Genomic DNA, 13,446 nt, shown 5'->3' with positions numbered 1-13,446 from the left:
GTTGGTCATACCCTCGGTGAGTACTTGGTAATTAATTATTGTAGTCAGCATGAGAGGGTTCCGTCATATAAGCTATGTCATATTTAGTCATGCAATAGGGTAGTTTCCTTCATCAAAGAAAACGAAGGCATTGATTGCGGGTCGTTACCCACCATTAGTGTATTCATAATATACAAATTATTTGGTTTTAGAAATCCCAGTTTAGACGAATGTTAATGGTCAATTTTAACATCATTTGAAAAAGGATAGATTGGCGCCCATGCGATACCACTCCGTTTGACGTCACAGGGACCTATATAGTTTCTATACTAGTAGATAGGAGTTTTAAATCATCTGAGATTACCAATGCATTCATGAGGCACAGAGCTCAGGGAAACATCTCTTAATAATCACCTATTAAAATTGCATATGGTCTGAAAGTTTCCTTCGTTTGATGGGGTATTAATAATCCTTATTTAAGCCAAGCGCTACCTGATAGCAGGGTACTCTGCTACCCACCAGTAGCCTGCATCGTAGCGGCGCTCATAGCCTCGCATCAAGGTGGCCTCACACGGCGGCAGCCGGAACCCGAGTGACGTCACACGGGCTTTTCCAAGCATTCATACTTAGCCGTCGCGTTTTCGCTCGCTTGAAAAAATTAACTTTTCATTAAACCGCGAAAAATAGATATAGACATTTAATATTCTAAAAGCGTGAAGTACGTACGCCATGAGTAATAATCTTTCGATTTAGGCAATAAAAAAATTGGAAACCACTCTATTCACCTGGATCATTACACACTAATTCGACCAGATGTTTGCCTCTCGTGTCACCGATTACGCCCTAATTTGGTAAGTCGTATTCGCTCGATTGGAAAATCGAAAACCTCTAAATGTACTGCATGCAACGGTTTACAAGGTTTTGCAACGCTGTAAAACTTCAATTTTACGAAAGCCTCTTCACATTAGGTGCCATGCATCCAGTGACAAGGAAGATATAAAAGCTTGCAATATCAACCCCATCGAATTTCCTAATTTTTTTGCTATCCAATTTTATCATCCCATTCCAGCGTCGCGGATTCACTCAAAAAAATGTTTTTTGTAATCCAATCAATTATTACTCCCGCTATTTTTTAACTTGTAGAGTAGGGCTGTATCTAAATCATATAAAAATTGTGAAAGATACTAGAGGTATCAGAATAATCGTAAAAAATCGATTTCAGAATTCTAATTTTCTATTAAATTTGGAAATTTGTTCATACTTTGTAAAATAAGGCTTTCATTATCTTTTTTCAATTCAACACCATTAAAATTCGAAGAAGCTGGTTTTTACTTCTTCCTTATTTCTGGCGATATGACGCCTATTAAAAAAACGACTTCTTAAAATTGCAGTTTTACAACGTTACAACATATTGCGAACATTTGCATGTTTTTAAAAAAGACTACGGAGTTATTGTTTTATGTGTCAAATGAGCCGCCTCTTTTTTTACATTTGTGGCCCGACAAACCAAACGTTTCGATCGGTGAGCGTGCTTTATTACTTACTCATCGGTGTATGTGAAGCTACCTCATTTCCTCTGAAGCCAAAATTAATTTTTCTGCGTCAATAACAATGTAAATGTTTTCCGTCTTGAGTTTATGCTTCGTTATTCTCTTTTGCCATCCTCGATCTCCCTCAGAATACCAATGTATATTGAGACGTTAATCAGCACTTCTACAAATATTTTAAATTTTTATTCAATATAATTTTTGTGTAGATGAAAATATTTTTATGGCTAATTTTGTCTCGACTGTTCTCCAAAATAAATGAACCCTACACCGATTTAGCATATTTCCTCCAAGAAGGCTCCTTGGCTAAAAAAGGGGGTCGTCTGCCTTTGGTCTAGATTACATCTGACTCTATAGTTTATCAGGAACGTCTTATAAAGTTGATTTATCTGGCTCTACATATGCGTATCAGGCTCAACATTGAGGTAATTTTCTTATATTCATGTCAATAATTTTAAAAATCCTGTAATTTTCCACTTGCCCACACCATTATGAGGGCAGATCGGTGCAGTCTGGTGGCCTGAGCGTTGGGCTGATTATCTTAGAGTATCGGGTTCAGATCCCGGGCATGGCTTTTCAAACTCCCAATTAAAATCCATGAAGTGCGAGAGTGACCCAAAGAAAGGGACTGGCATCACCCTGAATGTGTGAGATAGACAAGCCCGTGGCTTAGTCTGGGGTGAGCTCTAACCTCACCTATCCATACAAATTTACATGTTTAACCACTGAGTGAGTGATTACATTTACGTGTAATCACTTATCCTGACATGGCTTCTGTACCTAATGTCATTATGAGTATGAGAGTATCATCGTCCCCTTCTCTGCAGTCGTTCATTGTAGAGATAATCGGACGCGAAAGCTAAGAGGAGTAATGGGATTATTGGTGACGACCGTTGGCCTTGCTTGACCTCGTTATGTGTCTAACTTCGGCTTCTCTTCCTTCCGCGTCCGTTGCGTCATTCCTAGCCCGTCACGCGGCAGACCTACCCAAAGAAAAACTCCCTCCTACATTCATATCTATTCGCGGACCTCAACTCTTCCGATCGCTGAGGAGGGAGGAAGTTGGAAGCTTGCCGATAGACAACTTCATCTGCTCTTGGCAAAGATTTTTTGGGTCGGTAAATTGGAGGGCAATGGTCTCTCCACTGAGTTTTTCTGTTCCCTGGGCTCAGATCTACATCTACCTCTACAAGGTACTGTGCAAGGTACCACCAGGATGTGTGGCACGGGGTGATACCACACCAGGCATTCAGCACTCATTCTAGCCTTAATCAGCAACGCGCTCGCTTGTGATGTGGCAGTTCTAGTGATTAGACATTTGTGAGAGAGTCGTGAAGGAGCTAGGAGTCATCAAACGCATTGCGGGAAAGCCCTTGGACTAATAAAAAAAAAGATAGGTTCAACTTCGCACTCATCAAGTCGCTCCTCGTATATTTCATATGGTGTCTGGCGTAGTAAGGCGATGAAATAGGAAAAAAAGGCTGTTATGCGTCATTAACTGCTACGAGAGAACGATGCGCCTCACAGTTTTTACGTGAATTGGTTAGGTAGCCACTAGAGATTTGAGAGCTACATATTAAGCTTAGATTGCTTCTTCAGTTAATAAATGGCGCCATGAATAGTGGAAAGTAGTGCATTGTCTTAGAATCGCTCTCTATTTTCAGATCCAACAGAAACGGATAAACAGATTAAATAGCTTAGCCGAACTAATATGTTTAGGAATGAGTTTTTCCTCAAATGATGAAGGCATTTTATGAGAATAAGTCACTCCCGTGGTAGAAAAAACTCTACACCGACACCATTATTGTTGAATAAATAATTTACATTCCTCTACAAATATACGGCTGGTATCCTAACACATGCCTTTTGAAGCGTCTTGCAAGGTAGATAGGAATAGATACACATTCATTAAGTTCTAGAATACGCTGTCCCTTGGAGCGTTATCATAATAAACGGTAAAGAAAAATATCAACCGTCCCATTTTAAGATGAATGCATACAAAATAATTTAACAAAAAATAGGGGTTGATGCAATAACATTTTCAGTTTTACACAAGTGACCATTGAAGTACGAAATAATTGTCGTATTTTTCTCGTATGAGTTTTGCTAATGCTTTACATTTTCAGCACTTCATTTAATATTAATTTACGATTTTTTTATCATATCAGGTGACTAGTGAGGTGCATCTTGAGCAGTTTGATATTTACAGAGGACTTTATTTCCTCCGGCAAAGAATTCCACTTCCTACAAGAAACGATAAGCATTGTCTACAATACACAGTAATGTGGAAATGCGGGAGTGATAAAACATATGTATGCCTTATCAATCCTTTCTAATGTATTGACATTACTTATGATTTTTTATAAATGCAATTGAAATTATAAGGGTGTTGAAAGAAATTTAACCGCTGAAAATTGAATATCATTAATTTCCGAGGAAAATAGAGCCGTTTTAACAATACCTCGCGCAAATCGACTTGGTCTTATTTGAGCTAGTTAATATCATGATTGCGCGATGAAAAATAATGACTTAATTTTAACCTTGAACCAGTGGCGTAGCGAGGGGGGAATCCCGGGGGTCCGGCCCCCCCCCCCCCCCCCCCCCCGACGTATATAAACACATTTACTTTCTTTCACAAATAAAATATTAAATAATCATGTCATCAATCAAATCATAAATAATCATTTACAAAATATTCCTTCGACAAATGAAGTTCATTTGATTATCCAAAGTGTTAAAATCAGTTTCAAACTCTTAACTTAGTACCCTGTTTTTCAAAACATTTTCCCCCTGATTTTGGACCCCACATAACGAAATTCCTGACTACCCCACTATCTTGAGTATATTATGTTTTTAAACTTCTCAGAGTGCATAACCCAGAAAACGTTTTTTCATTCAACACTTTATCAGGTCGTTCGATTATACTGTGACTCTAAGTTAATTCAGCTGGTGTATATTGACTTCAGTTATTTAAAACCAAGAGATGAATTTTACTATGCGTCTTAATTAATGTATGGTTTCACGCATGTATTTTCCACCGGTAATTATTGTACTAAGTCATTAGCATTAACAATTTAGAAAAACAGTTAAGGCCTTTTTGAAAGGTTTAACGCCGAAAGATATCAAAGCTTACTAGAATGAAGCTTAAGGAACACCTGCTCCTGTGTTTGAAACTATTTACAATTGAGTAAATGAGTTAAAACTTTGCTGTACATCCAAAAAACTGAACATTTTCCCGACGCTCTGTGGAAGTGCCTACCCCCAAAATTATTGACAAAATGCTCGATATGGTTTTAAAGGGTAGATGAATCAAAGTGCGCGATATAAGCAAGGCCACAGGAATATCGCAATACACAATTGCTTTCATGTTTCACGAAAATTTTGTTGTGAAAAAAATATCGGCAAAATCGCTGCCGCGTTTTCTCACATTGGAGAATAAACGTAATCGTGTGGTCAACTCAAAGGCTTTTTTGGCGATTTTCCTTCGCAATCGTGAGAATTTTCCGCATCGATTCATAACTTTTGATGAATTATCGATTCATCACTACACTACAGAGACAAAATGACAGCTAACACAATGGAATGTTGAAAATGAACGGGCCCTAAAGCAGGCGAAGAGCCATGGCAACGATATTTTGGAATCCATGCGGAATTATCTACATCGATTGATTAGAAAAGGAAAAAAGATAACAGTCATGTATTGTGCATCGTTATTGGACAGGTTGATGTTAGAAATCAAGAAAAGCGCCTTTGAATGATGCAGAAAAATTTCTTCCCTCAAGAAGACAGTATATGGCTGCACACCTGTTCAGTCAATAGCCAAAATTACACAATTAATGTTTCCATTATCACAAAATTCACCGGAATTAGGCTTCGGTGACTATTTATAATTTCAGAAATGGAAGAAATGGCTTTGTGGACGAAGGTTTTCGTTGATGGAAGAGGTCATCGCCTAAATCAATGCCCATTTTGAGGAGATCCCGAAATTCTATTTTTTAGACGGCTTAAAATGCTTGGAAAAATGCTTAAAAATTGTTTATGGCTAATAGAAGACTATAATGAAAAATATAAGTAAATTGACCCAATATATTTTGTTTTTATACCTTTTTCTAAAGACTTGTTGCACGACATCGTATTTCCAAAAACAATCAGGTCAAATCGAAACATGATTCTAACCTATTACTAGCAAAGGACGTGACTAATATCTAAAGTGCTACGTGCCCCTAAGCAGGCGAAGATGTTGAAATGGGCCGGTCAAGTCATAGCAACGATATTTTGGAATTCAAGGGAAAAAAGATAGCAGGAGAGTATTATACATCATCATTGGATCGGTTGATGTTAGAAATCAAGAGAAGCGTCTTTTGCCAAAGTTGGCTTAACGACTGCCGTAGATAAGTAAAACCATTTCTGGTTTGAAATTGAATAGTAACCTGGAACGTATTGCTTTTCATTTTATAGTTCTATTCTTTTAAAAGCTTGCGGTAGAATTTGGAAATTCCATATTTGGTTGATTCTCGTAATTCCACGTATGTAAGCCTACATGCATGTGATGTATTATCATGGGAGGAATTAAAAGGGAGAGGAATGCTTCTAGCCTTTGCATCCGTTCACTCTTAAGCCTCGTTGAGCTCACATTTGATGCCCTTGAAATAACCATCGCCATTACATATCAGTAGTTGAGCAGGCAGCAGAAAGTCCCCCGCAAATATTGTATGTCAAACTAGGGAATTCTGGGAGAAATCTCTTGCGTAATTACTCAAACGATATAAGATGACCAATGAGACGTTAAGAATCCTTGCTCAACGCCCTACCGAGTCCATTCTCTCAAGGTCCTGTTCGTTCTTGCTCTTGTATTATTGATATCACGTATCGTTCCAATTTTATTGAAAAGCGTGTCGTCGATTCAAATATAATTCAGCGACCTACCGTCCTCTAAATCCATTTTCCCTGCACTTTCCCTACACTTCGAATTTTACGGCTCGGCATCTACTCCGTATTTAATTCTTAACATAATCTTCCCTTTCAAAAACCAGTGCCATTTCACATTACGACAAATTTTCAAGATGTTTACGGAAAGTGATAAATTTGCTAATACAGTAATACACCCGTCATCTTTTAGTTTTAATTCCATAAAACAAATTTTTATCTCTCATTGCGACACTTCTTTAAATGCCTGTAGTATACTCCAAATTCCATTACTTACAAACCCTTTCGGATTAAAAAAAAAATACTTTTCAACAACCAATGTTTCTTCTTAGCTCCAACTAATCCTTTCGCTGATAAATTTTTTGCATGAATATTTTTATACGATTATGCTTTTGCTGTACGACAAAGTCAAGTCGCTATCGGGCGGCAAAAGAGGATAAGCCATGTCTAAAATTAAGGCTAAAGACGGGAGGATGCTAACCGAGCGAGAAGAGGTACAGGGTAGGTGGAAGGAATACGTGGAGGACATGTATGACGGAATGTACAGACCAGAGAGATTGACTCTAGAGGAGGAAAGTGCAGTGGAGGAGGATAATCTTGGGCTGGAGATATTAGATTCGGAAATAGAGAGAGCACTTCGTGATATGAAGGCTAGGAAAGCAGTAGGCGTGGACAATATCCCGTGTGAGCTTCTGAAGAATCTAGGGAAGGAAGGTAAGAAAAGGTTTTTCGAATTAGCGCGCAGGATCTATGAGGAGGGCTGTTGGCCGGAAGATTTCGTGAAGACGGTTTTAATTCCGCTTCCGAAAAACAAGAAAGCTGTGGAATGCGGAGATCATAGGACTATCAGCTTAATATCGCATGCGGCGAAAGTGGTGCTGAGGATATTGAACAGACGAATGGAGGAGAGGGCAAACGAGTATTTGGGCGAAGATCAATTTGGTTTCAGAAAACGGAAGTCAACTCGTGATGCAATAGCAATAATGAGGTCCCTCGTCGAGAGGAACCTAGAATATGACCAGGACGTATATGCTTGTTTCGTGGATTTTGAGAAAGCGTTTGATAGGGAGAACTGGGTAAAGCTAATGGATATTCTCAAGAGAATAGGTATAGGTAGAGAGGGATAGACGACTGATTCGTAATCTTTATATGGCCCAGACTGCGCAAGTGAGGGTAGCGGACGGAGAATCTGGGTGGGCAAGCATTGGCCGAGGTGTGAGGCAAGGCTGTCCTCTATCGCCGCTGCTCTTTAACGTGTACGCTGAAGAGATGGTAAGGGAAGCGTGGGATAAGTTAAAAGCTGGAATAAAAGTGGGAGTAATGATGTTCAAATCAGTGAGATTCACGGATGATCAGGCGCTGATTAGCCAGTCAGCGAGGGGGCTTCAGGCTCTAGTGGATGCGTTATACGAGCGTTGCGAGGAGTATGGAATGAGGATTAATCACAAGAAAACTAAGGTTATGCGGTTTTGTAAATCATCACGAGCGAGGAATGTGAGACTCAAGATAAAGGTGGGTGGTGAAAAACTTGAGCAGGTTGAGCAATTCAACTATTTAGGCAGTACGTTAGAGGAAAACGGATACAGTAGTAAGGACATCAGGAAGAGAATTGCATTAGCGAAGGAGGCGTTCATGAAAAGGAAGGAGGTTCTGAGAGGATCGTTATGTAATAGTTTAAAGAAAAGGTTGGTGAAGAGTTTGATTTGGAGTGTAGCTTTCTACGGTGCGGAAACGTGGACACTGAGGAAAGAAGACGAGAGAAGACCGGAGGCATTCGAGATATGGGTATGAAGAAGAATGGAGAAGGTGAAATGGACGGAGAGGAAAAGGAACGACGAAGTGCTGGATATGGTTGGCGAGGAGAGGCAGCTTTTAGAAGGGATACGGAGGAGACAGAAGGTATGGATGGAGTTAGTGCTTAGCGGTGAGGGGATGTTGAAAATGGTGTTAGAGGGTAGAATGTTAGGGAAACGAGGGAGGGGAAGGAAAAGAATAGGATTTTTAGATAGATTGAAAGAGAGTAGGCCTTACTGTGAACTAAAGAAGGCAGTGCTGGAAGGAAAGGGAGGCTCCCAGATCACTTCTTGCGTACTCCATGGAAACCTACCTTAATCGGTGGAATACTATGATAATAATAATGCTTTTATTTTGGTTGGAGTTCCCAATTATCTTGCATAATATAATTACTCGCATTTTTTATTTTTTGGAAATTTTCGATGTTTGAATTCATTTTTCCAAAGTTCTCAATAGATTTTTGCTATAATTTACCTATGTATTTCCAATAATTCTGATTGTATAATAGTACTTTTTCTCTCTATTATGCAATTTTTTAATTCTCATGAACAAGTTTTTGCTCAAGATGCTGTCTTTGTAAAGCTATCTAACTGTCTTTCCCTTCTGAGTCATGTCCTTAGACAGCAAACTCTAAGTGATGAGTCATTTCCATGGATTGTAGTGAAACAAGCGATAAGGATTTTGTATGACACCCATTTGCCACATTAACGACCCCCTTGATTTAAAAAATTGGACGGTTATTTTTTACATCTTAGTTCCATCTATGTTCCGTAAAATATTATTTAGTTCCGTTCGTGTTGTTCGAAGTAATATTCAGAATGTGTTCGTTGAAAATATTCATTGTTCCATTACATGCCCAAACTTACTACGATTCCATACTTTGCTGAACATAAAACGCTAGGTATGAAATAAAATGCATATTTCGAGTACCAAGAATTTATTAACAGACAATATGACCAAGAATTTTGAAAATTAGCATTTTATAATCCCCTTTCGTGATGGCCTGTAATGAATAAAAAAAGCTTGGTTAAAGTTTTTTACCATCCTTTTCCCTGCCACGACGAAATTATGAAGTACCTACTAGTGATACTCTTTTACACCTAAATAGCTCCAAAATAGAATTGCAAGCCACGATTCTACATTGTCGTGGAACCAAAACAAAATGTTTCAGAAATATATCTTGCTCTTTTCATTGAAGCATGCGCATTGTCAGAAATCTATTCGTCAGAGCTTCGACTGCTGTAGATAAGTAAGATCATTTCTGGTTTGAAATTGAATAGTAACCTGGAACGTATTGCTTTTATAGTTCTACTCTTTTGAAATTTTGCTGTGGAATTTGGAAAACTTTACATAATAGGACATTGAGATGACTGCCTTCGTGATACTAATTTGATTTTCTGTTACCGAGTTCATTTAAAATATTTTGTAATCCTCAGCACCTCTAAACGTAGCTGAATGTGGCTATACTATAATTAGGTTTATCAACTTCTAATATTTTACTTTGAAATACCCGTGAATTTGAGAAATTATGTCTTCGATTTATCAAATAATATTTTACGCATAATATGTTCCTCGGCTCTCATTCAGTTTTTTTAATATGGTGAAAACCATAAATATGCATGATACTTAAGATTACAAATTAACTCTTTGAGCCTTTATTAGACGAAAAATGAATTCATCTTTCGCTTAGCTAATCACAATTGAATAAATTGAAGAAATCGGATTCAATAGAATGGCGTACGTAGATCTACGTATATACATTACTAACATTCTACGAAAGATAACAGTACCAATCAATTTTCAATTGACTCACTGGTTTTGAATTTAGCAGAGGTTTGCGTTGTTTGCAACAACTCCATTAATTTTTGTGGTATAAACAATTTGTTTTCCGCAAACTGCTAGTAATAGATGTGGCTTCTTTACATCAAAATTGCAAGTTATACGAACGAAAACTACGGGAATGCCAAGCGCTCAAAGTTGGGCACCTTGATTTTACGCGCAAAAAACGGGTACTTTTTTGAGAAACAATTAAGTACAGGAAATACTATTCAGCCGAAAATTTTTTAAAGCACATGATATAACGTAGAACTAAATTCTCTTTCGTATGCTTTTTATTGCATTGAAATCAATTGCTTCGTTTAGACACTAGAGCTCCTCAAACTCGAGTATCTTGCTTTTTTACAGACAAGTGCCTTCCTTAGTTATTTTAAGGGTATCAGTAGAGATATTGAATTTCGTAGCAACGCGCAGATAATTTCAACAAATTTTCTTTCCATTGCTGCAATACGCTTTAAATTATAATACTTTTCATCCTCTATAGATTTTGTACTTAATCTCCATCGGATTTATGGATATACATTTCAAAAATTTACTTGAGCTCAATACAGCGGTTGACGAAAGTGGCGGGTCTCTTGGTATCAGGTGTGATGGAAGGGAATTGCATAGGACTTATCATGGATATGATTTTTTAATAAATCAAATACTCCTTTTAACTTAATGAAATATTTTATTTATAATTAAAATAAGACATAAATAAATGGCATTTTGCGTTCACATCGAATCGGGTGCGACGATCGGCTGGAAAATAGGGAAGGCAAATGCTGAGACGGAACTTTGGATGTGTGATGGGGTGCTGCTGTTATTCAGGGATCGGTCCTCTCTAGTAGGCGTAGTTGATTCCGTATCCGTTGAAGGCCATGTGTGCGACGGCGGGGGCGGCGGAGTAGGCGACTCCGAGGAGACCTCCGTGGGCGGCGACAGCGGGGGCGGCGTAGGCTGCGCGGTAGGCGGGGGCGGCGGCGTAGGCGCCGTGGTAGGCGACGGGGGCGGCGTGGACGGCGGCGGGGGCGTAGGCCAGGGCGTCGTTGCTCACGCGGACGTCAGACTTGCGGACGGAGGAGAATGGGGTGTCAATGGTCTTGGAGTAGGTGGACACCTGGCCGAGGTTGCCGTAGCTCCTCAGGGTGTTCTGGTGCTGGGAGGTGATGGCGGGGGTGGCGACGGCCACGGAGGGGTGTCCGTAGGCCACGGGGGCGGCGTAGGCAGCGCCGTGGTAGGCGACGGCGGCGGGGGCGCCAAGGTAGCCAGCGTTGGCAACAGCCAACACGGCGGCGAGGATGACGTACTGTGGTGGAGAGAGAGAAAAGGAGATGAGTTAGGTACCACTGAGAAAAAATATCCTCCTCTACAGACTACTGATATCGAGGAAAAGATGCATAACCTCTTAGGGAAAGGGTATAATTTTCTGATTGAGCTTCTCACTTAGTGGAAGGTTTACCAAATAACTCTGGGAATCTGGCATTAGGAACCGATATTAGACGTCCAAAATTGCATTTCCTTCGATAGTACTCTAATATTTGAGTTTTGAAATTGTGAGTTGAGGAATTGAATTAAGGAAATAAATATATCCCTTAGACCAAATTCATACCGGTAGCTCTTTAATTAAGAATAAATATATGCAGTAAAAAATAATAAATAAATTTTCCCTCAACGAGAGCCATTTTTCCAAGTACATCATGTAAATTCTTCGAACTAACGCTAAAATCTTCAGTGAATATCTTTAAATTGAGAGGAAACTTATCAATGGAAGAGTAGAACATCGAGGCAGTTATTATAAATAAAATTGAAGCAGTAGCCTGAAAAGCTCTTAAAAGAATTTCAAACGGATATAATGGAAGGAGCCGGCTTAACATCTGTAATAAAATTTGATTCAGCATTAATGAAGTCGAAATCTCGGATTGATCTAGAGGTGCAGTCAGAGAATAGTCTCCTAGAAGAGTGTAATGAATCAAGGTTTTTCATGCTTCTATTTATTGAAAGAAACGTTTTAATACCTTTTACTACAAATACTTTGCCATGTTTAGTTTCTGTTCTCTTAAAGACTCGGTAATGAAATATTTTACTTAAAAATCAGTTGCTAGCAAGTAACTGTTCTAAGGATATATAGCCTTTCAATTTACCCTGGCCAGTTGCCATTGTGTGCGACAGGCATAATAATCAGTTTACGACTACTGACCTACTAAATAAATCTTAGGATGATTTTATTCTTGAATTAAGGCGTTTTTAATGCATCTAGTTATGCAATCGCAATGATTTTACCCACCAGATGGATCTATATTGAGTATTTATTCGCGCCTACACCTTTGAAACATACCTCTCTGGATATTGATTGTCAGATACGCTTCCCTCACTTAAGCAGGACTTGGTGGTACTTTATGGCTGTTCCTTCTCGCAGTTATATTTTTTTGTGCTTCGGGACTTGCGAGTCAAGTTACTAAGCACTATTCGTTCGATTCTCAAATGAAAGTGCTGCAAACTTATCCTATTTGTCTATGCAATCCCTATGATTTAATTTTGCAAACAAATCGAATTTTTATTTCTTATCGAGTCTGCGATACCTTCGTTAAATGCTTCACTAGATACTTAAGATCGACTGTACGATGCGCTCTCCCAAAGAGCAGAGCAATTAGTACTTTCCAGCGGTTCCTTCTCGTAGTGATTAGAAATTTTGTGCTTCGGGCCTCTGTACAGAAAGCAACTCGGTCGAACACGATACACGGGCGATGCTGATCCCTCTGAGGCACACTATCCCGGCTGGCTCTCGTAACGGAATAGAACGATCCTGCGGCGAACTCGTCGATGTAATCCAGGCGTACCAGGGCAGAGTCCCTGAGAACGTCCCGTTAATACACGTCTGATCGGCACTCCACGTATCCCGCCTTACCTTGAAGGCCATGGCGAATGAGGTTTTGTGGATTGTCTCAACGACGACTTAAAGGACTTGCTTGCTCTCGGTCTTGTTCCAAGATGACTGTTGGACGACCTGGGCACCCTATATATACCTTCGGACACCACGCTCAGCCTCCAAAGTCACCTTCCAACGTATGCGACCGCCCTCACCACGCCTGCCTCGCACCCCTTCCCACCACCCGTTTTACACGCACCACATTTTGAATTTGTGAATCCATTTTTGGGACGTAGGTGGAGTTCCTTGGGAAAGGTAGAGGTTGGGAGAGCCGTTTGGTAACGGGCTTTGAGGGATGAGGGCTGGCTTGGTGTATTTTTTTTCTCCTCCTATCTAGTGTGGGGGGAAAGGGTTACGTGGTGGTAGCTTGTAGGTTGGGTAACGAGCAGGGTGGGAGGGGATAAAACTGGTAGAGTTCACGTTCCCGGCAAAAAGCGGGCGGGGCTCCGGAGTATG

The 13,446-nt window shown here is 39.7% G+C and overlaps 1 protein-coding gene across 1 annotated transcript; it reads right to left on the bottom strand.

The window, feature by feature from the left end:
- Positions 1-10,732: 10,732 nt before the first annotated feature.
- LOC124155063 (cuticle protein 76-like) lies at positions 10,733-13,065 on the bottom strand. Its single transcript, XM_046528803.1, has 2 exons — positions 12,970-13,065; positions 10,733-11,370 (listed from the first exon to the last, which is right to left on the bottom strand). The coding sequence occupies exons 1-2, from the start codon at positions 12,979-12,981 to the stop codon at positions 10,906-10,908; spliced, it is 477 nt and encodes a 158-aa protein (XP_046384759.1). The 5' UTR covers positions 12,982-13,065; the 3' UTR covers positions 10,733-10,905.
- Positions 13,066-13,446: the final 381 nt, after the last annotated feature.

This window comes from Ischnura elegans, chromosome 3, assembly GCF_921293095.1.
Source record: "Ischnura elegans chromosome 3, ioIscEleg1.1, whole genome shotgun sequence".
Lineage (NCBI taxonomy): Eukaryota > Metazoa > Arthropoda > Insecta > Odonata > Coenagrionidae > Ischnura > Ischnura elegans.
The sequence above is the reverse complement of the archived record's forward strand: the minus strand, read 5'-3'. Positions and strand labels throughout refer to the sequence as shown.